This window comes from Poeciliopsis prolifica, unplaced genomic scaffold, assembly GCF_027474105.1.
Source record: "Poeciliopsis prolifica strain line A6 unplaced genomic scaffold, Auburn_PproV2 SCAFFOLD076, whole genome shotgun sequence".
Classification (NCBI taxonomy): Eukaryota; Metazoa; Chordata; class Actinopteri; order Cyprinodontiformes; family Poeciliidae; genus Poeciliopsis; species Poeciliopsis prolifica.
The window spans coordinates 915,238-942,538 of record NW_026562451.1 but is presented as its reverse complement, the minus strand read 5'-3'; the positions used below and the strand labels follow the sequence as shown (position 1 = coordinate 942,538).

At 39.5% G+C, this 27,301-nt stretch overlaps 2 protein-coding genes across 4 annotated transcripts in view; one reads left to right on the top strand and one right to left on the bottom strand.

Annotated features, from left to right (window-relative positions):
* The window catches only part of syne1a (spectrin repeat containing, nuclear envelope 1a), a 137,049-nt gene extending 124,123 nt beyond the window's left edge, over positions 1 to 12,926 (top strand). For all 3 annotated transcript variants that reach the window (XM_055021455.1, XM_055021456.1, XM_055021457.1), the window contains 16 exons: positions 825 to 1,012; positions 1,101 to 1,251; positions 2,199 to 2,381; positions 2,505 to 2,642; positions 2,784 to 2,975; positions 3,523 to 3,841; positions 4,834 to 4,902; positions 5,225 to 5,358; positions 6,114 to 6,240; positions 6,319 to 6,530; positions 6,800 to 7,006; positions 7,124 to 7,252; positions 7,724 to 7,975; positions 8,073 to 8,162; positions 8,706 to 8,764; positions 11,562 to 12,926. In XM_055021455.1, coding sequence (XP_054877430.1) covers positions 825 to 1,012; positions 1,101 to 1,251; positions 2,199 to 2,381; positions 2,505 to 2,642; positions 2,784 to 2,975; positions 3,523 to 3,841; positions 4,834 to 4,902; positions 5,225 to 5,358; positions 6,114 to 6,240; positions 6,319 to 6,530; positions 6,800 to 7,006; positions 7,124 to 7,252; positions 7,724 to 7,975; positions 8,073 to 8,162; positions 8,706 to 8,764; positions 11,562 to 11,838 — 2,727 coding nt within the window. In that variant the 3' untranslated portion in view covers positions 11,839 to 12,926. The remainder of the gene's footprint in view (positions 1 to 824; positions 1,013 to 1,100; positions 1,252 to 2,198; positions 2,382 to 2,504; positions 2,643 to 2,783; positions 2,976 to 3,522; positions 3,842 to 4,833; positions 4,903 to 5,224; positions 5,359 to 6,113; positions 6,241 to 6,318; positions 6,531 to 6,799; positions 7,007 to 7,123; positions 7,253 to 7,723; positions 7,976 to 8,072; positions 8,163 to 8,705; positions 8,765 to 11,561) is intronic.
* Positions 12,927 to 12,983: 57 nt separating this feature from the next.
* On the bottom strand, positions 12,984 to 26,996 carry esr1 (estrogen receptor 1). Its single transcript, XM_055021458.1, is given in 11 exon segments — positions 12,984 to 14,613; positions 14,615 to 14,879; positions 16,253 to 16,436; positions 17,377 to 17,510; positions 18,522 to 18,660; positions 21,895 to 22,048; positions 22,138 to 22,316; positions 22,693 to 22,809; positions 24,680 to 24,906; positions 25,659 to 26,084; positions 26,761 to 26,996. Coding segments are annotated over 11 exon segments (1,896 nt in total). The 5' UTR covers positions 26,772 to 26,996; the 3' UTR covers positions 12,984 to 14,553.
* Positions 26,997 to 27,301: the final 305 nt, after the last annotated feature.

The following is a 27,301-nucleotide window of genomic DNA, read 5'->3' as shown; positions in this document are numbered from 1 at the left end:
TGGACTTGTCTGTCAGAACCCACTAACCTCCTTCCTCTTTGGGTGCAATGCATTCACACCAGCCCTGTTTTATCCAAACTTAATCAAACAAGGTTAATCAAAGTTTGTTTGTCTTGAAAGTCCAGTTCATTTGTTACGGTGTGGATGTAAGCACAGACTCCTCCAAAACCAGGAAGTGGACTACAGCACATGGCATTCTGCGTAAATGGAACCAAAACAAATGCCAGTGGGAGAAATGGCTCGTAGTCCTTTATCAAATGCAAAAGAGAAATCCTACAAGCGCTAAAAAAAACACATTTTTGTTTACATTTTGTCACAATTATCAAACTCCAGTCCTCAAGGGCAGATGTCCTGCTGTTTTTAGATGTGCCACAGGTACAAAACACTGCAATGAAATGGCTTAACTACCTCCTCCTTGTGTTGATAAGTTCTCCAGAGCGTTGCTAATGACCTAATTATTCTATTTAAGTGTGGTGCAGCAGAGGCACATCTAAAAGTTGCAGGACAGTGGCCCTTGAAGACTGGAGTTTGACACCCCTGCATTTTGTGAAGAAGGAAGTTGCGCTGGTCTTCTTCAGAGGTTGTTGTGTTGTTTGCTTAAGTGGTTCTTGGTGCATCGCCACCACAGGTGAAATGGGAAACAGGTTTTTCAAATCATGCAACCACACCAGCTGAAAATGTAACAAATATTGCAATTTTGGTCCAAGATGATCAGACTGTTCTTCTTTACTCTATGAAGACCTGTTTTTTAGATTTTATCGTAAAAAAATTAATGTACATCAAAGCAAAAAATAAAATTGTAATCACTTTTTTTCTTTTTGTAGGACCTGCAGCGGGACATAGAGAAACACAGCACAGGCGTGGCATCAGTGCTAAACCTGTGTGAAGTCCTGCTGCACGACTGCGACGCCTGCTCCACAGAAACCGAGTGCGACTCCATCCAGCAGGCGACCAGAGGCCTCGACAGACGCTGGAGAAACATCTGCGCCATGTCCATGGAGAGGAGGCTCAAGTAAAATAACCTATATTTTTCAAAATATCCAACATGTTTTGGAAGTGTTTGCCTCCCTCACTCACAGCTCTGCTTTTTTGCTTTGTAGGATTGAGGAGACGTGGAGGCTGTGGCAGAAGTTTCTGGATGATTACTCCAGGTTTGAGGATTGGTTAAAGACATCAGAGAAAACGGCAGCGCTGCCCAACTCTTCTGGTGTTCTTTATACCGTCGCTAAGGAGGAGCTGAAGAAGTTTGAGGTCTGTGTGCTTTTAATATTTATCCCATTGATTTGTCTCAGTCTTTAGTAAGAGATCTTACAAATACAGTTAAAGCGCCAGATCATAAAAACAGAAGAGAGCCATGTTACTGCAACTGATTTGATTTGACTGCTGCTCTCAGCTGCTTCAGAACATAACTGTGCATTATTTCTTTATTTAAAAGTAAAATTAGCTGTTGAAGTGATGGTTTGGAGTAACGTCTTAAATCTGTTTTGCATCATGCAAAGCATCATTACAATATTAACAGGGACAGAAGCATTACTGCACAATTAGGACATGCAGCACAATTTCAAGAAAATGAAAACTGAAGTATTACTGACAAAAAGTACATCAAGTTTTATTGTAACAGTTCAGAGAAATACGCTGGGATTTTCTTCAAATCTTTTAATCAAAATAAGGTGGTTTCATTGTAAAAGCAGGTAAAAAAAAATCTTGCACATAAATGTGTAAATGTAATCAGCACAATAAAAAGTTTTAATTTGTAATAAAATCTCATTTGAAGCACTGTAGAAATAAAATCACAATATTTCTCCAGTGGTCCAAATTTAAACACCAAATCTTTTTCATTGTTGTTCTCTGTCCTGCTGCAGAATTACTCATGGCCCACAAGAAAACTTATTTTCAGAACAGAGAAGAGCTGTTAAAGCAAATAAATTAATAATTTGTTTGCGATATTTTAATGTTTCATTCGTTATACATTTTTGCCATGCACATTTTGCTTTATGTAGCCTTAACTGGTTTATTTTGTATCTTTTTCTCCTTCAGCAAAGCCTTCTTGCATTATATGAACTTTAAATTCTAACCTCTATGTTTTAATTAGTTTTGTTACAATGTTTTTCTATGTTTAGCACTTGCAACGTTCGTTAAATGTGCAAATGGAAATAAAGTTTGTCATTGATGTGTGTGGGGGGTTTTTTTTCATGTAGGCGTTCCAGCGTCAGGTGCAGGAATGTCTGACCCAGCTGGAGCTCATCAACAAGCAGTACCGTCGCCTGGCCCGGGAGAACCGCACAGACTCCTCCCACCGTCTCAGAGAAATGGTGCATGATGGGAACAGGCGATGGGATAACTTGCAGAAAAGAGTGGCTGCCATCCTTCGCAGACTTAAGGTATCAGCGTCCTGTCTACCGGCTAATTTCTTTCTCATTTAGAACCAAAAAAAATAATTGCAAAATAATTTAGAAAAATATATTAAGTTAAAGTGATTTATTGTTGTGAATTTGCTTGTGCAGCATTTCATCAGCCAGCGGGAGGAGTTTGAGACGGCGCGGGACAGCATCCTGGTGTGGCTCACTGAGATGGACCTCCAGTTGACCAACATCGAGCATTTCTCCGAGTGTGACGTTCAAGCCAAAATCAAACAGCTCAGAGTAAGAATGAAGCATCATTCAGTGCTCAACGAATTCCTCCATCCTTATTTTAACTAGAAACTCATGTCTATTCATATGATGATTATTAACAGATTATGTGTGTGCGTGCGTGCGTGCGTGCGTGCGTGTGTGTGTGTGCAGGCGTTCCAGCAGGAGATCTATCTGAACACAGCGAAGATCGAGCTGGTGTTTCGGCAGGGCGAAGCGCTCATCGAGAAGAGCGAACCTCTGGACGCCGCCGTCATCGAGGAGGAGCTGGAGGAGCTGCAGAGATACTGCCAGGAAGTGTTCGGACGAGTGGACCGATATTACAAGAAGCTTACCAGACTTCCTGTAAGTGAACAAAGAAAATCACTTAGAGCAGTGCCTCATTTTACAGCGCCTTGCAAATGTATCCTCAACTCTAGAAGCCTTAAACATTTTGTCTTGTTACGAAAACATCAGTGCATTTCGTTTGTAATTCATTTTACGCTCTTTATTGTTAAACAGTTTGATAAGTGTCCCTCAAAATTCCTGTGGGTTAAAGAAATTATGCTTTTTTTTATTTAAAGCTCAAGAAAATTATATTCAATTCACTTTTGTTACAATGTTTATAATTTTGGTTGGTTTCAGTATTTTCTTTCTTTTTGTAAAAAACCTGAAAACTAGTACATTTCATTTAATTTTTTGATGCACTATTTTGTCAGTGTTATATTGAGTGTACCAATACGTGCACATGTTCAACAAGAATTAGTTATTGTATTGTCTGTTTCATTGGCTCTAATACAAATACATTGAAAAAACAATAATTTATATACATTTATAAGTAGATTTATCAGTTTTTATGCATAAAATCCCTTTAAAACGGGATGGGTTCTGCTTTTTCACTGACTCCTTCCAGCTGGCCGATGATGAGCTCGACGGCTCAGACAGAGAGCTGGACGTGGAGGAAAGCGGAGACCTCTCTGATCTGCAGTGGGGCGAGTCGCCCATCCCACGCCCCTCGAGCCGACCAGCCTCAGGCACAGCGGCGCCGATCCGGGCGGACCGCTCTGGCCGAGACACGCCGGCCAGCGTGGACTCCATCCCGCTAGAGTGGGACCACGACTACGACCTCAGCAGAGACCTGGAGAGCCCTGGAGGGAGGGGAAATGCAGAGCGGAGCCGAGGCCGCCTGGAAGAGGATGAATATCTGAGGACAAGCAGCACGGTGCTGTCAGGTTGGTCCGACTAACCACTGAATTGATGTTTCTATTTCACTTGGGGCTGGGCAATAAATCAATTTTATTGATTAATCAAATTTTTGTTCTTTGAAGGTTTCATTTTTGGAAAATCTGGGTTTTCTTACACCACTACACTCCTGGTGTTTCCAGAGTTCAGAGCCGAGGCGGCCGTCTTGTTTTCCAACTTCTATTTATTTTTCACTTTGAATTCAAGTCATTTCCAATGTGTAATATTTGGGCCAACATTTATTTATCTTAATAATGAGAATAAAGTCATGATATTACAAGAATGCAGTCATGACATTACCAGAATAAATTTGTAATATCAGGAGTATAACGCAATACATTTTATGAGAACTTCAGCACAAGAAAGTAGCAAAAAATTAAAATGAGGAATGTTGAGCATCTGGTGTTTTATGGATAAGAAAATACTTCTTATTTAAACACTTCACCAACAAAATATTATGAGTATCAAGACTAATAACAATCGAGGAAACAACTATCCTGAAGAAAGAGCCACTGAGCTGTTCACTTCAGATCTTTATAATTCTGAAAATTTTATTCTCATTAAAATGACTTTTTTCCGTTAATACATTCTTCTGGCAAAAAACTGTCTTTTAATGTTATGACTATATTTCCGAAATTAAAACTTACTGTAGCCTTGGCCTAATATGCCTTCATGCAACTCACAGAATGGATGATTGAAAGAAAAGCCACTTTTTTTCTGCCGTTTGTAAAATTTTTTAAGAAAAGAACTCAAGAAAAAACATCTATTTAAATTATATCTGGTGAGAAAAAAATTGGAGATTTTATTTTTAAGCCATGTCACCCAACCATTAAGTTACTGTGTTGTGAATCAATTTTTAAAAAATCCTAAAATCAGAGAAAACATTAAAAAAAAGAAAAAAAAAGTGTGGCAGCTTGTAGCATTTAGTTGCCGTCAGAGATGTCTCCATCATAAGCAAAGTTTGTTGTGTCTCTATTCCCAGATGTAGTTATCCCAGAGAGCCCAGAGGCCTATATAAAACTGACAGAGAACACATTGAAATCCTCCTCTGGTATGAAACAGCATGAGCTTGGCCAGCATGCTATCATTTACAGCTAAAACTGTGAAATATTTTATCTAACTGATACTTACTACCACCCTTCCTCCATCATCTTGAATCATCTTTAACTGCATGAAGATCACAGCTTCATAAACTGTTGCTTTCTCACCTCACCCAGTTTAATTAAAGAGAAACGGCATTTCAGTGATAACTTACCAATTCGCTCCGTGTCGTACTAACTGCATGCCATTTTATTGCATCAGCAGCATGCAAACAAAAGCTGTGAGAAATATCTTCCTAGCTGTCTAACAGCTGCCTGTGTTTCCTGGTGCAGGTGAGCCTGGACAGCTGGAGGTCAGTCTGCGGCAGCTGGACCAGGCTCTGGATGCCGGGCGCTACCACCTGCAGCAGAGAGAGGCGTCCGCCAGCCGCTCCAGCCCAGACATGGACTCCACATACATGGGCTACGTAAGTCCAATGTGTCCCCTGGATAGAACTACCTGTAGACATGACTGTGATCCTAAAATTTATAAATTGCAATGTTCATAGAGGTGTTTGAAATCCTTGAAAAGGCTTCAATTTCAATTAGATTTGGAAACTGCAATAAAGTGCAAGATAACGTTTGATTCAAAGCCTAAATATTTTAATTTTAATAGACCTAATAAATGACACACACACTTCTTTTTCTCATTGTCTAAAGCTCAATCGGACTAAACTTCTCTTGTCTTTGGTCAGATAGAATTATCAAAATTATTTCCATTTGCTAAATGCCAGAAAACTTGGCAAGAACAATTTTTAGTTTTATTATTTTTTAACTTTTTGCGTATATTGTGTTAAGCATTTTATTTGAGCAGGAGGGATTTTAACATAATTGGTTTGTATTGTTTCAATGTTACAAATATTTATTATTCCTGATTTCTCAATTATCTGTGTAATTAAAATAAGTAATTTTATATGTTAAAGCTATTGAATGTTTTTTTTTGTTAAATCTTTGTTTTGTTGTATGAGCTGTGTCTGAGAGAGACATTTCAATGCTGTAGGATACTATAACAGTAATGAATAACATTGCATAATCGCGAATTGAAGCTCTCTTCTTTAGTTCATTTGCTTTGTTTTGAACTCTATTTTGTGGTGCTGGAACAGTTGAAAACTTGCTTGAAAAGTGCTTTAATTTTTTTGTGGGAAAAGCGTACAAATCTTGTATTGAATGATGGTTTTCACAGATGCGTCTGATGGGGGAGTGTCGCGGCAGCATCGACGCCGTGAAAAGAGCAGAAGGAGAGCTGACTGAGGACGAGGACGACATGCCAGGACTCACCAACCCGACCAGCACAGAGACGCAGAGCACAGGTCCGTCTCTGCTCCCTCTCTGAACGCTTCATGTTGGGCTTTTACGCTCCTCCCTGAACGCCTCTCTTCCCCCTGCAGGCGTGATTGAACGCTGGGAGCTGATCCAGGCTCAGTCGCTGAGCGAGAAGCACAGACAGAAACAGAACCTGCAGCAGTGGCAGCAGCTGATCTCAGATCTGCAGACCATGCGGGCCTGGCTGGGCCAGTCGGAGGCGGAGCTGATCCGACTGCGTGACCTGGACGACAGCACCAACATCCACACCATCCAGCAGAGGATCAAGAAGCTCAAGGTGTGTGTCTGATTGATACACTCAAAAGAGAAAAACACAATCTTCTATGATCTAAAAATAGACACATTTTATCTGAGAGTTGGTTAACTGGAAGATGAAGAAGATTATTAAAGATTATTATATTAAATTACAAATTTAAATTTGTAATTAAAACCCTCACTCTCATTTCTTAGCAATCAACATTGTTGCAGATGGGTCTATGGTCAAACCCCTCTATAAATAATACGATGCTCCACATGCTTTTACAATCTGCTCTCTCTTCCAACCAGGACCTGCAGAAAGGCGTAGATGGTCACAAGTCAGAGGTTCTCTCCATAAACCTGAGTAGTGCAGACTTCCTCCAGTCGGAGCCCGACTCAGAGGAGGCCTGGGAACTGAGGGACCGGCTGAAGGAGATGAACTCGCGCTGGGATCGGCTCAGCGCCTCGCTCGAAGACTGGAGAGAGGAACTGCAGAGGGCGCTGATGCAGTGCCAGGTAAAGACAAGATGGAGTTTATCAGATTCCTACAAGTCTATCAAAAATGCATTTTTTTTATTTGCTGCAGACAAATAAAAGAAAGATGATTTTATTCAAAACAAACACCGTCTTTAGGAGTTCCACGAGACGAGCCATGGTCTGCTGCTGTGGTTGGAGAACATCGACCGCAGGAGGAACGAGGTGGTGCCCGTCTCTCAGAACGCTGATTATGAAACATTACGACGTCATCACAAAACACTGATGGTATGCATCTCATGAAGATAGGATCATAAAAGCTGAGAGGATATATTTTTTCATTGAATCAAATGTAATCAAATAAATCAAGGCATAATCGGATAACATTCGCCTGAAAAAGTATATACCTCATAGTCTACAAAAACTTACCAAGTATTTTGGTCTAGTTCCTAGTGCAAATATCTTTTCTCTTATTTTAAGTGTGCTAACTTACAAGTAGCTTTTTAGCACAATAAAGGAGCTTGTATAAATAAATATTTCCTTAAAATTAATGAAAAAGTACTTGTTTCACTGGCAGAAAAATTAACTTACAACGCAGGGAAAATGTCTTATAAGTGAAATAATTACTTGCAAGTTAGTCTGTCTTATTTGAAGTGTACTGAGATATTTGCAGTAGAAACTAGACTAAAAATATTTGGTAAGATTTTGTTTTTGCAGTGTAAAATGTAACTTGTTGGCTTCTGTTTTATTTTCCCGCAGCAAATCAAATGTGAGCTGCTGGACTCGCAGCAGAAAGCTTCTTCCCTCCAGGAGCTGTCCGCTCAGCTGCTGGTCAACACCAGGCCGTCAACGCTGCAGAAGCCGGATCAGAACCAGTCCCAGGGCAGCGAGTGTCTGGAGGCCCGGGAAAAGGTCCATGTCATCTGGAACCGGCTGAGACTCCTGCAGAGGGAGGTCAGCTCCGACCTGGAGCTGCTGGAGAAGAGACTGGAGGCCACAGAGGCTCAGCAGGTCAGCGGAAGCTCGATGCTGTGGTGTTTTTGCTTTGATTTGTGTTTTTTTTTATCTGATTCTTAAAGTGCCTTGTTTTTTTTTTTGTTTTTTTTAGGATTACATGTCAGGACCTACTAGAAAATCCCAAATCCGAGGATCTGCTAGTCCCAGAGTGGACAAGGCCATTCAAAGGCGAAGACAATCGGTAACTTTCCTTACTTTTTTCATCCTCTTCTGAATGCTGCACATCTCATTTTGCTCCCAAAATAGATACTTTTATTGATGCTGCCCTCCTGTATGTTGATGAATACCAGAGGTTTCTCTGCTTTGCAAATGCCCCGCTAACACATCCATCGTAATGTAGCCGTGCATCCCGCCAACCTGCTTTTTTTATGAGACGTTTTTGCTGCCCAGCATCATATTGTTCAGCCAAAAATTACAAGAAAAGCTGGCTTTTCATTTTCAGTGATGACTAATTTTAGAAAGTATGTTTTTGATGTCAGTAATTGTAACTAGTTCATTTAAAGTGATTTTATTCTCATGAGAAGCCAGATTTCTTGGTTCAGAAATCCAATCACTGTCATTGATTACATTGCTGCTCTTTGGTTATTGATGATTAGCGATGTTATGGCTCTTTTTATGTTGTTTTGTTTTTTTTTCCTCTCATCTGAGGCTTTGACTTTTTTTGCCCTTGACTGAAACATTCTTTTCTTTCTTTTACACCCTCCCTGCTCATTGCGTGGTACAGCCTCGAAGCAAAAGTAGTCAGACCCACCCAGGACACGCTGAGAGCGGCCCGCGCCACAGGTACCTCTCTCCTGGACTCTAGAAACTTGAGACGATGATGGGACCGAAGCTTACACCCACTTTTTTAAAACAAAAAAAATTTATACAAATAAAATATTTTGAGATAAATTAAATAAAAATATGAATGGCTTATTTTACAAATAATTTTAATTAGTAGTTTCTTTTATTCAATGCTTTCAGTGTTCCATGATCCTCCTCACACCTAGAGACCAGTTTGTCGGCTCTTAAATGAGTAGGGACTCGCCTACATCAGGCGACTTCCTTCCTCCTTTAAATCTTTTGTTTCACTGCTTTGCTGCTTTTGAATTAGCGTCATGAAATAATACCCTGTTATTCTTTGTAGTATCCTCCTCCCCCACTAGATGGCACTACCTCAGCCTCAGTGTTCTCCTTCATTTCCAGCATTGTTTTTCTCTCCCCTGTTTCCTTCCCGGTTCATTCTCTTCATAGCGTTCCAGCAGGATGTGGAGCTTTAACTCCTGACGGGTTTCCTGTGGCGTTTACTCCCACTCTCTCCTCCGTTTCCTCTTCAGAGCTCACCAAACCTCTGACTCTCAACATTTCTGACCTGTGCTGCCTTGCAAAAACATTCCCTTGAACTTTAACCACTGTTTGTCATGTTACCACCACAAACTTCAATGTTTTGTATTGGGACAAAATCTTCCAAACGCATAAAAATCCAAAAAGTGGGGCATGTGTTTATAATCAGCTCCCTGCAGTTTAATAAATCTAAATAAATACGTCAGAGGTTTATTAGTGAATAAACAGCATCATGAAGACCAATAAACAGAGCAAGAGTAAGATTGTCAAGAAGTTTAAAGTTGGGACAGACTTTAAACTTGCACAGTGCAACATGGTGGTGGGAGCATCATGCAGTGGGGATATTTTGCTTAGCACAGGAAAGCTACTCAAAGTAGTTGGGGAAAATTATCCAACTAAATTCAGGGCAAACCGGGAACAAAGCCACTAGAATAGTTTTGATCATGTGTGTCAAACGCAAGGCTCGCAGGCCAAATCTAGTCCACAATAGCTGTTTGTGTGGCCCTCTAGACTCCAGAGAACTTCAGAAATGGAACTTCAAGATAGCAGTTGTGTGCTTAAATATTTTATCAGTCAAATCAAATCAGTACGTATTTGGATTAAATGATTTATTGTGTTACAACATCCATACTAAAACCCAAAACAGAGCAGATAGTCTGACTGAGGTTGAAGTATTTTACAAAAACAAATAAGCAAAGAATCCAGTCTCAAGATGTGCAAAGCCGGTGGAGACGTGCACAAGACTGGCAGCTGCACAAAAAGATGCTTAGGTCTCATATTGAGCTTGTCAGAATTATGCATGATTCTGTGTTCTATCTCATCAAAACTCGATAAACATTGAAGTTTATGGTCATAAAACATGACAAAACATGAAGAAAAGGGCGTGCTGTGATGGCATAGGGGTGGCGCGGCCCAATTTTGGAGGTCTTGGGTCCTTGGCGTGGCCGTCGCGGGTTCCATTCCCGAACCCGACGATAATAGCCACATGTCTACCCTCCTATCCTTCTCCCCTTTCCTGTCAGCCTACTTTCATATAAGGGACACCAGAGCCCATAAAAACCCCCTAGAGGGGGAAAAAAAAGAAAAACGTGGAAAAAAGTTTGAGCATGAATAACTTTGCAAGGCACTGACTCTGCCTTAAGCTGGTGTTGCCATAAATGCCGTAATGTTTTCTACCATTCCCACTCGCTCGTGTATATATTACACACAAATGTTTCGCAGCCTCTAATTATTTGGAACAGGATGTGTGGCCTGAAAGTATAAGTGCGCACATGCCTCCTTACAGCTGCAGTGTTGTAAGGAGGAAGCTGAAATGAAATTGGCTGCAGGGGAGGCGGCTGGAGGGATGTGAGTGTTTGACCCTCATTCAGCCTCTGTGAGGATGAGTGCCTGGGAGAACATAATGTTCCTCCCCTTGAAACTTGGCTCCAACTGTGGAAATCTCCAGAGAGGTTTTTGGCATTACTCCTTTTTTTTTTTTCTGTTTGGAATGATATGTGGCATTGAACTCTCACATAGTCGGCTCTAAAGCCAAAGATTACCCGTCCGCTCCAACCCCCCCACCAGAGACGACGAGCCAGATATCTAAGCTCTCTCTGTTGTGGTGGTGTCTGTTGTATAAAGTGGCTTCAAAAAAATTATTAATACCACTTGAAAGTTTCACATTTTGCCTACTTTTGATTATGGACCTATGGGATTTTATTGGGATTTTATGTGATAAACAAAAAGAAGTGTGTACAAAATCTTTTCTAAATAAAATTTTAAGTTTTTAGAGAATAGTTGTCTATTATCTCCTTTACTTTGACATTCCTAATAAAGTCCTGTGCGACCAAGTAAAGGAAAAAGAAATCTCTTTACCAATGTCAAATTTAAACATGATTCCCATTGAAGAAAAGCATTATCACAACAGGATGATGCCACTGCCACCTAGTTTGTTTTTTTTTAACATAAGCTACTAAGTTTTGATTTTAGTATCATCTGTTCAGAAAACATTCTTCTTCCACATGTTTCCTGTCTCTCCAACATGATCTGGGTCAAATCTACACCATTTGTTCATTCAGTCCCAATAAACCACACTAACGCAAAAATGTCGGGTGGTATGAATAGTTTTGGAAGTGACTGTGGGTGTGTATGTATTTAGGAAATGTTTGCGGCTATTTTTGATTCGCCCCTCCATTTTCAGAGTGAAGATTTTGAGCTAAAATGATTTAGCTTTAGGAGAAAACCACGTCTCACTTTTGTTTGGGTCTTCCTGCAGCCGGAGCAGATCGCCAGGCGCCGCTGGCTGCGTTTCCTCCCGTTCTGACCTTACAGACGGCGTCCCTTCTCAGTCCTCCTCCTCCTCAAACTACCAGTCCTTCCTGCTGCGGGTCTTCAGGGCCGCACTCCCCGTCCAGCTGCTCCTGCTGCTCCTCATCGGCCTAGCCTGTCTCGTTCCCATGACGGAGAAGGATTACAGCTGCCACCATGCCAACAACTTTGCCCGCTCCTTCCATCCAATGCTGCGCTACACCAACGGACCTCCGCCCATATGAGGAGAGGCACACTGCATCTACCTACTTCTTTGCCAAGGACTCCTCTGAATGTTTTCCTCTTCACTTTGTGCCCTCAAGCAGCAAGCAAACTCTTCAACCTGCATTATGAAATATTTCTCTCATTGACATTGCACACCCCCTCTCCCCTTTAAAGAAGCGGACCTTCATTTGGACAATGCTCTTCTTTAGTCCAAATATGTCTTTGTTTTAACTTAAATGTGTTTATCTTTTTTAAAGAAACGTGTGAAATCATTTAAACGAACAAAGCACTATTTATATAATCTATGTTGGGAGCCAAAGTCAACCGTGCTTTTTGTCCATGATACCCAGTGCTGCTAGTATTTATTTAGTGTCCAATCAGCCAGTAGCTGATTAAGCTAAAGCCTCAAGTGTGGGCTATCTGTACCTGTAAATTGTAGAGTAGCCTTCCAGTTTGAGTAGCAATCATTCAGTCTCTTGGTGTGAAAAGTTTCATTCCAAAATGATACGTTCGAAAATCTTCTCAGACATGAAAGGAAAAAAAAATGACAAAACTGACTGAAGCAGCACAGAAACCCCTCTGAAGACTGGGGTGTAGCCTATTATTTTTCTTTGAAAATAACCTGCCTGACTGAAAATGAAGGTTAAACATGAAAGAGCAAAAACTTTTTTTAAAGCACTGTAAAAATTGTACTGCACTGAAACCCTCCAGTACAGCTAAGACTCTCATCCGTTTTCTTAATTATGAAAGCTGATAAAAATTACAATTTGCTTTCTTAATAAAAAAAAAAATGAATCACTTACTTTGTAAATTGTTTGAAATGCCTTTAAACAAAGGCAGTTTTTTAAAAATGTTTGTTTGAGCATGCACTTGAAGGTTTCCTGCATTTAAGAAAGCCAAACAATCACTGGTAGTGTTTTAGTAGATGGCCGTGATATGATAAAAGCGTGCTTTGTAATAACCCTCTAATTGTCCGAGAAACACTGCATTGTTTAAACTAATGCTGTAAAGAAAAAAAAACATGAAATAAGAAAATGGTTATTTATGTATGTACAGTTTGCTAATTCAAGAAGAATACTCTTTTTGCAAATAAAACATGAAGTATTTACTTTTGTGGATTCTGGACCTGATTTGTTAGATATTTAAAAAGAAAAGTGAGCAAAAGTTTCCCAACATCAGCCTTTATTTACATGCACAGTAAACACATGATAAACAACATCCGGTTTGGCCGGATTTACCCTTTGATTCAGTTCAAGTGGCCAAATACCCTCTTCTAACCCTTTTTGAACATTTCCCACACATTTATGCTGTGCTGCCTGTCAATTGTTTTTCTGAAATTTATAGATGTCAGAATGTTCTTCATATTAATACAATTCATATGAAATATAGAAAATCATAAAAACAGGAGCAGCTTGTGTGTCTGAACTCTATGGTCTTGATATGGGGCTTCTATGGATAACACTTCTTGGGTCCTTCAGGGATACAAAATATCTTTGGTTTTAAAAAAGAGAAAAGGTTGCAACTTCTAGGACATTACTCTACTTTTTAGGAAACTTAAGGATCCCTTTAGAAAGTGCTAAAACTGATCTAAAGTCAGTAATTAGTCCAGCTAAACAACTTGATTTCCATAATAATGCTGGATTATGATCAACTGTGTTGATCATCATCAACACAGTTGATTACACAACTAAATCTTCAAATAGAAATGGGAGACCAAAGCTTTTATAGATTCATAATATCAGATTTTTGCTTTGAAGTAATAGGAGAGAAAAGACTACTGCAAATTACTTTTGTTTTCACTATAAATTATATAATTGTCCAACAGAAGGAATATCTCATTTTCCAATTTTTGGAGCACAAATCTGTTTCTGACACGTCAAGGTAACCAGATCCGCTAAATATTTGCCTAGTCTGACAGGAAACGTTCTTTAAAAGTACTGAAAAAAATCAAACAAAAATGAAAATTCAGAAGTCAGAAATTTACCATTTAAAAATGAGTTATACTTAAATTAGTAGATGAGTAAATCCAGCCAAAATGCCTGCAATAAATCACTTGAGCATCAGATTGTGGATGAAACATTGAACTGGAGATCACTCTGCCCCGCCCATCCCTGTTAAAGTCTCAGTGCTGAAAACACGTGCCAGGACACAAACTCACATCAACATTTAGCGTAAATTCAGAGAAAATTGCTGCAGGTCAGCATAGAAAACCCCACAGACAGCAGTGAATAAAGGTTACTTAGCACATAATCCAGGTTTCCTTTAATCTGTAATCAGTGTGGGCTGGATTGATCTGATTCCTTTTAGGCATTTGACTTACAAGCTTATTTCAAAACTAAATTGATTAAAATTTTGTGCACGGATGCAATAAGTGGCGTTTCATCTTCACCACTAATTGATGGGTAATTACCTCCTATATGCAAAAGTAAAAATAATGCCCATTAGTCCTTCAGTCAGAAGAAGTGCACTTTGGTCAAGATGAAGAATACACAAAAATTAGCTGCTCATCCTTTCAAATCACTGCATGTCAAAGTATGACAACGAATCTGCTGCTGGAAATTGAAAGCAAAGCAAACAGGATGAAACTCAGCAAATGAAAGTAACTGAGGCTCAGATTGTGCCGAAAAGGTGAAACCTCTCCCCATTTGGCTACAAAATTACATTATTTATAAATTACTTTCTGATAAAATCAATGGCAATATAACCTTCAGCTGTCATTTCTAAAACTGCATGTGTCAGCCATAAAGATGACTATTGCCCTCCGACTCACAGGACCTGGGTGCAGTCGGAGCGGGAGCCTCCGTACTGCAGGACGCTGGGAGCCGAGGGGTTTCTGATCAGGGTCTCGCTGCCGCCTCGAAGTGCGAAACCGGTACCGGCTGGAGAGGAGCCCCCCAAACACACACCACTGGTGGAGGGAGGAGTTTTGTCATCTGAAGATGAAGGCTGAGATGGTTTGACCGTATGGTGGCGGTGGGCATCGAGCATCTCCAGCAGCAGATCGTACAGAGGCACTTTGTTCTTGCATTTCATGGTGTAGAGGTGTTCCATGCCTTTGTTGCTGCACAGGCGTAAACAAAAATGATGGTTAAAGTCACTTTAATTAGTAAAGAGCTTTAGAGCTTTAATTAGCTTGAGATAATAATTCATCCTGTTGAGTCCAAAAACATTCGAATCTGTTACAAAATGCCCCCTAATTTGCATTTTTTTTATAGTCCTTGATGCTCACATTGCAAATAAATATCATAAGTATATAATCACTCTCCAAAAACTCACAGCAAATTGGAACAGTATGTTTTTTGTTTTGTCATTTTAATTTGTCACCATTTAGATATTTCTTATAAACAAGAAGATTTTCACATTTTTTTCTCAAATGCATAATTTTTCATTTACAGATATTATAAAATACTACGTTTTACCAAATATCAGTATTGTTTTAGCATATTTGTGATTTGTTGTGACTGCAGGTTCAAGCTTTCAGCAGCTCAGTTCTGCAAATGGAGAGGAAAGGTTAGCACTCAGCATGAAACAAAATGATGCTTCAAGTGCTTGAAAACACTTCTGCTCATTACAGCAGATCAACTTTGTAATTAATGCAAATTATACGACTCATCTTTACAGTTTATCAAAAACTGGTGTTTTTATGGTTTTTGTAACAACAACTGTATGAAAGAGGCAAGAGATAAATCTGACTTTCAAACAAAACTGGAATCTAAGGTCAGGAAGAAGAAGATTATTAAGTATTGTAACATTCAGATGTATCAAAAGTTATGACACTAAAACCACAGGAATTGAATTTTTACCCTTAACTTCAGCACATTATCACGTTTCTTCTTTATGCCTTTGACAAAATTCTGAGGAGTGTTGGACTGAGAAGAAGTTGGTATGATAAGATTTGCAAGTGTCTGTTGCTGCTGCCGCTAGTCTAGAGGAGCTGTTTACAACATCCATGGATGAATCAAAGCAACGCACCAGGTATATTTTTGATGAGGGAGTCCCATTATAACTGAATGTAAAACTCAAAAAGGTTGATTTTACATACATTTAATCTTTCCTCTTTAAACCAATCCTCAGAATAACTTAAGAAACATTTCTTCTCTGGTCTTCTGGTCATATCCATTTGTACTGTTTTTACAGCTAAAAACCTTCTTTCTAAAGTCACATTTTTACATCTTGTCACCTTCCTAAAATAATGGCCTATGTTATTTTTAGCAAAAAGTGATACTGGCAAAAAAAAAAAAAAAAAAAGAGAAACAAAACAATAATTTTGGCAAAAAATGACTTGGGCCATTTTTTAAGGAAGATGACTATTTTCACTCTTTTGAAGCCGTTCTGATTAAAATTGAATAATGTCAAACGTAAAGAAGAATAAAGCCTGAATCAAACTAATGTGAATCCAGCAGCTCTCCTGGGTCACTTCTCGTCCGGTTTTACCTCATGTGTCTGATGTGGGAGAGAAGCAGGAGCAGCTGGGCCTGCCGTCTCGCCTGCTGCTGAGCCGAGTATCCTGATTGGCTGATGTGATGTATGAGTGCATCCGTGATGGTGTCCAGGATATTCTGGACGGCTGTGCTGTCGTGGAGGGGCTCCATTGTTCCGGTGCAGAAAGAAAACGCACCTGAGGGATGAGAATCTGATCACTGCAGCTCGGCTAATATTCCAGACAAACGGAGAGACATTCCAAATTAACGATCTGCAAGACTAATTTAACTTCATTCAGACTCGTTTTACAGCAAAAATCCAAACTGCAGTTTGCTTTGACGAGGAAGTAATAACGGTGAGTCACAGATATAAATGGATAGACTAATTTAGACTGAAGCATTTCAATCATAAACCACACAAAAGTTCATCATGAACCAGCAGCTGAGCTCTCCGTCTCATCCCCCAGGTATTTCCGACTTCTCTGCTTCTTATATGGAATATCTCAAGAAATACCCCACCCCTGTGCTGCTTCATGTAGTCAAGGCAACGGCTATCACGCATATTGACGATACTGGCCTTTTCAGAACACTCTGTTCACCTAATTTGTTGCTCTGAGAGATACACCTGTGTGGGTGTATTTTGACACTGCTTAATGTTTGCTCTCTGCAGCAGAAATGAGAACTTGTGACACGATGTGCATGCAAACAAAACTGTGAAACCTGGAAGCTAGTTTGTTTTGTTTTTTTTTTATCCTGGTGCCATGTCTCTGATATACATTCTCCGAAATGACGCAATTTGGTCACCGTCTTAAAGGTGTGTGTGTCAGTTTGTGTGTAAATGCTGTGGATTTCTAAATGTTTACATGTCAATGTTCAACATTTCTCCACTTTTAGATGAATAAAGTCACATCCTTTAGACTATTTCTGAAGTAAAATTACAAAATCTGATGATTGGTTGATTGATTGATGGACAGACGGACAGATGGCTGGACATCTGTCTGTCTGTTCCACCTTAAGATGGAGGACAAACAAACTGTGGATTTAAATTATCTTCCAAACTTTCCAAGACTGAGTATAAACCCTGTCCTCATTCCTCATGTCCTCATGTCCACTGTCACATTAAACACTTCGTCTTACCAGAGTTGAGTAGGATGATCGCTTTGAGGCAAACAAATTCCTCCGGTTTGAGTTTGAGCATGCGGAAGCGGGAAGCGGTGGCCAGCAGCATGTCAAAGATCTCCGCCATGCCTTCGACACAGTCACCTTCATTCCTGGGGAGCAGAATTTACAAATTGTTAGACATTCGTTAAAACATAAAAGCCGCTGACAACATAACAGAATTGTTCTGGTCAAGAGACCAGAACAGTTTAAGTTCTGGTCTGTGGAGCTCCGTTAAAAGAGAGAGAGAAAAAAAAACGTGAGGCATCCAAAGATTAAGAGCTAATGTACTGAATGACTGCACTGCTCCATTTGCCAGTATGGCAGAAAAGTGAGGGGAAAGATGGATAATGTCCAGTTGCTTCAGTGCGAGATAAACTTGGATGGCACAAGGGCAGGGGAATGTGCCAGCCCTGACCCCACAGCATTTTAGTCATCAAGTCCAATTGGCGAGGACACTCTTTCAGGGACCGGGTTTTAGAGATAATACTCCATAATACACTTTTGAATCAGATGGAGCCATCAGAGGGTAAAAGCTCTCTGCTGCTCGTCTCACTCTGCACTTTCTCTCCTCCTCCCAAAGGTAGATACTGTGGGCTGACCAACCTGTTTACTCTGAACATGTGGGAAAATGGAGAGAACAAGCTGTGCCTGCAAAGCAGAAAACACCCTTATGTCTCCCTGCATCTCTATTTTCTACTCATCTCTGTTCCTCGTTGAGATCTCCCTGCTTTGCTTCTTTTCTTCTCTTCTCTTCCCTCTCTCCACTGTTCAGTTTCCATCATTCTTTACATTGAAGACTTTGATTAAAACCGGAGCCGTGGTTTCCAGCTCAGCCCTGTGATGATTAGAAGGGTTATTTTAGGTTAGGGAGAGGCTCCTCTCCTCTCCACAGGGAGCAGGTGATTAGTCTTCCACTCTGTGACAGATGTGTTGGGATGGCACAAAAGCTGGCAAGGTGTGAAATGGAAAATCTACAATGCTGATGTATCACTCTTCAAATGTGTCCAAGATGAAAATGGAAAAAAATGTGAAGGAAAGGCAGGGCTAAAAAAAAAAAAAAAAAAGCTAAACAGCCAATCCATTGGCACATCTGTTAATCTAAAGTTGGTAATCTGTTCTACCTGTCCAGTATTAGGTCTTGTGCAAAGATGAGTTTTCCAGGGCAGTAGATTGACCTCCAAATGAGTCCGATCATCAACACCTCCAGCCATGAACTCTCCAGTAGTAGAACCTGATCGTGGAGGGAGAGTTCCAAGAAACCTGAAAACAGGAAATGCACCACATCAGGCAAGTTTTTTTAAAGGAAGACAAAAATAACATTACTTTCACCTAAATGTGCATCTCAGCAAATTACAATATCATTATAATACACTAAAACTCAGATTATTCCTTTTAGCATATTGCTAAGCTAAAATGATGATGTCAGAGCTTTGTAAACTCCTGATTGGTTAATTGTGGTGACGGATGATTAAAATGTTTTCATCAAAACCCAAATGTTGACAAAATAAGCAACTCTAACAATTCAAAACTTATTTTTGCTGCTGATTTATTGAATAACTACACATGTGAGCTCACCAACAACGTGTTAAGCTATTATTTAGTTCATTCGACCATCAAATTTATGCAAAGTGCTTTTATTACACATTCAGTTTTCAAGTTTTTCTGGAGCCTCTAATGACTTTCTTTGAAAGGGATGCTGATATTCGGTGACAGGCTAACTACTTTCAGCCCAACTTGTACACAACAATTGTCTTTTCTAGTCTCATCAGATCATTTGTTAAGCAAAAATTAATCCCCATTGCTCAGGCCAAGACAAACGGCTCTGTTGTCCATTGCTGTATGTTGTTGAAATTTGACGTTCAGTCCAAGTCATACAGCTTAAAAGGTAATTCAATAAAACATAGAGGGAAATCTTTGAATGTGGAAAATCCTCAGGTGTACTCCTTGCATTAAACCAAATATTGTGAAGTAACCTGTCAGAAGCTTACATCGTCATTTGAATACTTTCATTATTCTGACATTTACAAAACAGAAATATTTTTGGTAAAACAGATGGAAAAAGGAGAAGTTTACTTTATTCAATGTCAGACAGTAAGTCAGAATGTTTTATTAAAAATACATGTACATTTCTGATTCATATTTCAAGTCATTTATGATTAATTGAATTAGTGAAAGCATTATACATAATTTGAAGGGATGCACTTGAGTGTCCTGTTGTGCAATAATATTGTTTTATGTTCCCCAACATCTTGCCAACTATAAAAATCAAACATGATCTTGTTTTTGAGCAGTGGGTGCTAATCTAACTGAATCCACTCAAGCGAAAGCTTATCACTGGCTCTCAGCTGTCTAAATTAACACATAATTACAGCCAGTCTTTTCTAATTGCCCCCCTCTGCACCCTGTTTGGGACTCCTATCAATTAAAGCTGTGTGTCTTTGGGCTTTTAGTGACGCAGGAGGTCATAATGCTTCAAAATAAGAATTTACTCTTCCTGTCAGATGAATGTGAGTTACCGTGCGTTTTGCAGCTACACACCGTAGCTGCAAATGGGCTCGATGGGGTGCCGGCAGATTGACCAAACAATGCTCTCAAAGGTGATTACAGTAATTACCATCACCTTAATGGCTCTGCATTTGTGTGTGTTTGTCATCGTGTAAGAACCCAGAACCACTACTTGGCAAACAAAGTTTGCCAAGTAGTGCATCGTGATGAATGTTTACGAGACGCAGAAATTTTGTAAAATATATTTCAGACACATAAATGAGGTCATGATGCACTAGATGTGAGTTTACCTGTAGCTTTGCAAAGTAATTATTAATGTACATACAGTACCATTGAAATAAACAGCTTCCATCACAGATAATAGAGAAAAGTTTTATGGCCAAACAAAAAGGCTTGAGCTAATTTGACCACTACGACAAGAAGTACTGTGAGCATGGTGGTGGTAGTATCATGCTGTGTGGTTGTTTCACAGCCAATGGTGCTTGGAATAAATAAAGAGGACTTCACACAGTTGGAAGTCCTCTTTCTCCTCATGATTGTTGTCCTACCAGGACTGTTGTGATTGTCCTGATTGTTGTCCTAACAGGACAACAATCATGTCCTGATTGTTGTCCTAACAGGACAACAATCATGTGCACATCAAACATTGTTTTCAAATACATAAAGCTAGCTAACATTAAGCATCTGGAACAGTTTTCAACTTTAACTTTTCTTAAAAATGTGCTGATTTGGCTTCAAAATGCAGTCCATGGTGGGAAATCAACCAAGTGAAATTAACTGAAACAAAGACTAAAATATCCACCCAAAAGGATGCAAGAAGGGCTTTGATGGCTATAAAAAGAACATGGTCAACAAGCTATTTGCTGGGAGATTTGTTGCCAAATGTAAGTGTGGTTTTGAGGATTAGATGAAATCTCCACCGAATCTAAATTTGTGCTCCCAGGTTTTACTAAAATGTAAGCCTGACTGGAGTTTTATAAGCCAAGCTTCAACTTCTTGCCAAACATTTTTAAAGCATCTAAACTTTGATTAGAGGCATTAGTGTTTTAAAGGTGCTCTCATAATCTTTAGTAATTATGTGAAAATTCTTTTTGGCAACCAAAAGGGTAGCCAAACCTAATTCTATTCTGCGTATTGTTTGAATAAAAGCACTTAGCACTTCAATACCAAGAGGTGTTAAACTGATGGCTCCCTCACTATAAGCTTCCAAGCAACAAAATATAGAGAGACATTTTCAACCCAAACTACCACAAGGTGAACACTAAAATTTGACAAGCCTATTAACCGAGAGCATAATGAAGAAATAAAGAGCCCAAACAATTTTAGCTATTTACAACTAGATTGTATCTCAAAAGATAGCATAACAATGGTTTTGGAATTTATTTGACCTCAAATGACACAAATTTTAATTTTGGAGCTATATTTGCCACATGCTTTGTTTTTGCAGTAGGCCAAACATGCATATTACTGGAAATAACCATTACTGCAGAAAAACATAAGACGTTGTAAGATATTAAAATAGAAATTATGTTAAAAGGTGTAAAATACTGAAAAACATAATCGGCAATATTTATATCAATGACTCTCTTTGAGTATTAGCTATAAACCTGGGCCATTTTAGGGATGGAACACTAAATTAATTATTTAATATTTCTTTTTGCAGACTTAAAAAGACACCCCATGTTACATGCAAAAATAAGTGTATCCATTGTCACGAGGAACATTAGCTATTGACCTGTGCCATTTTAGAGAGGTGATACTAAATTACTTATTTACATTAAGGCTCTGTAATCTGAAAGGAACTCTAAAAATGGCATTTTATCTGGGAGAGTTCCCACGGTTAATCTGCAGAAATTCAGTTTTTGTCTAACAGCTGATATTTGCAAGCATTACCAGGAAATATTTAACAGAACCTTAAGTAGACCAACAGAAGCAAATACCTACAAGACAAATAACATAGGAGCACAAATGTAGACATTTTTTTCCAACCTGGCAGCTTCTTTGCCCAAGCAATCATGTGGACTAGCTCCTTGTCAGCCATACTGGTCAGCATGGTCATCATGGTGACCTCAGTATAGGGTCGGCTCATCTTCTGACGGGAGCACAGAATCGGGGGCTCAGCACCCTGAAGGAGAAGCAGAACCTGGAAACACAAGAGGTGAGCATTGATGAATATCAGGTAAAAATTACAAAATTTTTTTAAAAGGTTAGTTGTCGTAAAACAATGAGCACCTGGTCAGATGGCAGGCTGGTCACTGAGGACCTCGCTCCTCCCAGAGCATTGCTGCGTCTCCTCTTATCATGATGGGGTGTTGCTTTATGCTCCAGGCCTTTTCCAGTTTTTTCTCTGTCACTGACGCCCGTCTGTCGTTTGTCGCGCTGCAGAATGCGACCACGGTCTTTTCGCATACCTTAATGACAGAACATGTTTGATGCACGAAATGCTTCCTGAAGACTTTTGGACATAAACCATCAGATCTCCTGGTTTTACCACGTCTAATATCTAATTAGATTAAATGATTGATGTGAAAACATAAATAGCTGGAGTGCGTTAATGAGCAGTTGTACTCGTTTGAGAGAAATCTCAAGGTCTTGGTAAAGTTCATGCTTCTCTGTATCTAACAACATTCTCTTCTAATTAGCAAAGGGTTGTTCCATCAAAATTGGTTTTCAATTTCTGAGGAAGAATGTGTGTAGCTTAACATCTAAGTTGTCAAAAAAAAAAGAAGTCTCTATAAAAATTGTATGACTAAAGAAAAATGAACAAAAGAACAGGAATCTTCTCACCTCCTTTCATCATACCCACTTCGTAACACTTCCTGAGTCGGCAAGCCTGGCAGCTCTTCCTCCTATTCCTGTCAATAGTACACTGATTGGTCGCTGGGCACATATAGTCATTGTGACCTGAAATGGGAGAAAATCTATTACTCTTAGACTATAAGTCTAATTTTCCATCCAAAATTGAGCTATTTAGCAGCCAGGAACACTCCATTCCCTTTCCTAAATTAATCTACAAGGAAGAAAATTAAAACATGGCATCTTGGCTTTGCTATTGCCATGGAGACTATTGGTTTCTGTATGACCCGTCATTCTTTGTAAGATTTTCCATCAACATGCTTCAGGTTCAACTCATTAACTAAGCCACCAAACAGATGAAGTTCCTCTGTGCACATGGAGATATTGATACTGTGAGGCTGGAAAAATGTGGTCAATAGCTTATTAAAAAGCGTTTCTTTTTTATTTTCAAGTAGTTCACCGCTTTTCCATCAGTTGTAAAAATGAAAAAAAAAATCTGCTTAATGTAGGTAAGATGTCTTCATCTTATGTACCTTTCTCTTTATCCGTGCAGGAACATTAATGAAGCTTTAGTTGCCTCTTTGTTTTCACACAAGCTTGCACAAGTTGTTCCTTTAAGAACTCTAGCTGTACATAAGATGAAAACATAACTATTAAAATACAAATACTTCATATCCCTGACATTCTCCATTTTAATATGACTTCAATTTGTCAGTAAAGATTTTGCTCTTACTAAAAAACAAGTCTCCATCTGCAACAACAGCCTAAACTTAAAATTGCCTTCCTATGCAATTCCACTGGATTCTGATCTCCCTTCATTGCTGCATCTGGAATTTTCTCCCAATCATCGAACAGAAAGAGGAGCTGTGAATGTTGACTTGATTTTGTGCTGCTAATGGCCCTCAGACCAAACTTGAGACACCTATTTTAGAGAAACTATTTTACCATTACAATAACCATTGTGTATAATTTGATGTGTAATAATTTATTTTCAGGTTATTTTCCTTAATACCCTGAAAGAGAAAAAAAGGCTAGCAGGTTTACTATCCAAGCAAACCTGCCACATAGTGAAGAGTAATTGCCTCCTAAGCTTCATTCATCGCCACTCTTGGCACCCTTTAGATAACAACAGTTAATCTTTGGTGTGTAGCAACTTTGGTTCAGTCTTTGTTGAAGACATCTGAAGACATTAAGTGTGCTTGTGCTTCAGGCCAGAAGCTTAAGGTCGGACGTTAGGATTCATGGATCTATCAGTATCTACAAGTCTATGGATGCAGTACTGTTCCTGGATGAGTCAGTGATGTACTCTTAGAGTAATTTTGATAGGTCTTCCACTAGAGGTAAAGTTTACCCCTCTTCCATGTTGTGTGTGTGTAGCTAATAGTTCTCACTGTGGCTAATTGGAGTTCAAAATCCTTTTAAATGCCTTTGTGATCCTTTCCAGACAAATGTGGCTGATTTGTTTTTCTTTAGCTCAAGACCATTGTATGCTGCTTTTCATCTGCTTTGTTTTGTCACAAAAAATATATTTCAGGAATTTATTTATGGACTGAGAAATCAGGCTTGTCTTTGGTGAGGGAAGTAAACCAAAAAAATGTGGTTGTTCAAAGGTAATTCATGGTTTAATTAAGGAATGGAGTCATATTGTGACATAGAACTGAGATTGTTTGGTATTTACTCTGGTCAGAAAAAGAAAAACAATATTTGGGGGTGTAAATACTTTTTCAACAGAGCGGAAGGAAGGTGAAGAGAAAAACCAGGAAATGTGTTTTAGTCTAAATTTCAGTCATCATTTTTCTCTGTAGAAATATTTTTAATTTATGCAAATGACTTCATTTCTCTGGCTGACGAGAGAGGCACATCAGAGTACATTCATAATTGTGGTCTGATGTGTTCTTTCATGTTGCTGTTCTCGATGACAGATGTAATAAAACACATGATTTAAGCTTCATAATGTCATGGCGGTCTGTCTCCCTACCCTGAATGCTCCTCTTGAAGAAGGCCTTGCAGCCCTCACAGGACCACACCCCATAGTGATACCCGGAGGCATAGTCACTGCACACAGCACAGAAACGTGTCTCTTTGGGTATCTCAAATCCCCCGGCTGCAGCGCTAGTTCCGACTCCAGCTCCCAGCTCTCCCACACTGCATGCCTCATCACGGGTGTCACACTGGTCCTCTCTGGAGGCTGGCTGGTGACTGGATCTGCAACAGGCCGTGAATTTTAATTCGGTGATTTGGTGTTCTTATTGAGACAATTTGTGACGCTGATAAAACTACACAGATAACAGATTTTATCAGCATATAGCCAAAGAGGAAAATATATTAAATATATCAAGGATGCAAGATAAAATTATTTTCTGTATTTAAACCCTAAAAATCAATAAAAGATTGAATTGAACTCTGGCTTAAATAATGACCAGGCTCCTGTTTTTCCACCTAAATCAGGAAACGTGTTTGTGTACTTCTGTTGCTCTTACATATTGTTCCTCTCTCAAGGTCCTTCACAACGTCCCTAATCTCTGGAATTAAAAACCCTGGACAACGCTTGATACTTTCTATAGAGATAATGGTGGTGTTTGGCTGAAAGCAGCAGATTAAGAAGCTGTGTGGTTAACTAATTATGTTTGTTTAAATGGCATTTTGGAGAAGACGCAACTAAAAATGCCAATGTCATTACTCAGAAGTTGCAAATCCTTGCAACTTATTTCTTTTTTACTTCAATGAGCAGTGATTGCAGATGGGTAGCAAAACATGACCAAAGTGTATAAAAACTGAAAATTAACCAACCAGCCAATTTTCTAAAAGTGAAAATTAGCTGCACTTTCTCCAAACCTGTGCATAATCTAAGAAATTATAGAACTGTAAAAGGCACTATAGTCACAAAAAAACATAATTACTTTAATACATCAATTTTACAGTCTTAAAGACACAGAGAAACATTTTAATTCCCATACCTGTAAGCTGGTGTTGAGGCAGTTTCCAGATACTGGTGGCTTGGAGCATGCATAAAGGGGCTGAGCCTCGGGCTGGTGGGCACAAACACAAGAGGACTGGTCGACCCACTCCCCAGAGAGTGAAGGCTGCCATCAGACGGTGGTCCCTGGGTGTCCAGAGGAGCAGAGAAGTAGCCAGTGGTAGAGTGGCTGTAAAGAGGCGTTGGGGCAGGGGTGGGGGTGGCATAGTCGTACGTCCCTTCCAGGAAGTCAACAACAGCTACCCCTCCGGAGCCCCGGCTCTCTTCAGGGTACATGTCACTGAGGGGGGTACGGGGTGAGGGTGGGAGACGTGGTGAGGAGAGGGTCTCCAGCTCTGAGGAGGCTGGGCTTATCCTGGGTCTGAGTGCTGGTCCGAACTCCTGCTTGCTCTGCACCGGGTTCTGCCTGAGCAACATCACAGCACAGCAGCAGTGATAAGCAACATGATTTAGACTTGCTCTCCCATTTGCTGTGTGGGAGAGCGTAGTGCTGCTCTCCCTCTCTCTGGGTCTCGTCTTTTCCAATAAGTCCTGTCAAACAACTTGGATGGACCAATAACTGCTTCTCCTCTGTGTGCTTGAAGCTTCTGCTCTCAAGCTCCAAAGGAACAACAAAAAAAATACAGCTAGAAAGACTCCTCCCAATCTCACTTTATTTTTTCAGTTTTTTTTTGTGACTCTAATAGATCTCTACCAAAGTGTGGGAGTGAGGGAAAGCAAGTGGGAGAGAGGAAAAAAGGAATGACAAAAATAAAAGTAGTGATTCCTAAACAACTTCCTTGTCTTTTTTTCCTCCCCACAGCTATTTCTAATTTACCTTTGTCTGAGATTGAAAAGCTCTTTATTCCTTACAGCTGGATTCCAGATTGACTGTAATTCCAAAGTAGCGGCGTGTGTGTGTCTGAATATTCACCCCTCATTTACCTGATATCGAGCACTTTGCAAGTATCACCAGTCTATTTCCTGCCAAATTATTACCCAAAAAACACAATCACTGGCTAAATCACAGAGCAAATCAGATACATGTAGACTAAACATTCAAACTGCAGAAAAAGCTAAAACTACCACAAGATGTAACTCACCTCTTATACATGAATCATCCTCGGATATGCTGCGCAGCAGCGATTAATTCCCCTTTTCTTCCTCTCTGCCTGTCTCACAGGCATTTAGGTGGGCTCACCGTATTCGGTAGAAACAGTGGAAAGGTTTAAAAACGGATAAACAAATTAAAGATGCAGCCAAATCAATAAATGCTGTGTGTTTAAGAGCCAGGTCACCATAACACAGCAAACAAAACTGGAGGTCAAATCTCATTCTGACAGCCAATTACACAATCAATCCCATTCAAGGGTATTTTTCATGATTTAGACATAAAAAAAGGTTAAAAAAAATAAAGTATAAAATAAAAATATTCTCCACATATTTATGTCAATTGGATTTATTCATGTACATTTGAAACCATAAGTTTATAAACTATATTAAAAATTAGACAACTTTGTGTCCCCTATTTGTCTGAAATCAGATCCTGTTTTAGGTCAGTTAGGATAATCTAAATTATTCATATTGTTACAAGCCTAAAAAATTAGACATTTCCCAGAGTTTATGTACATTTCCTCTTTTATC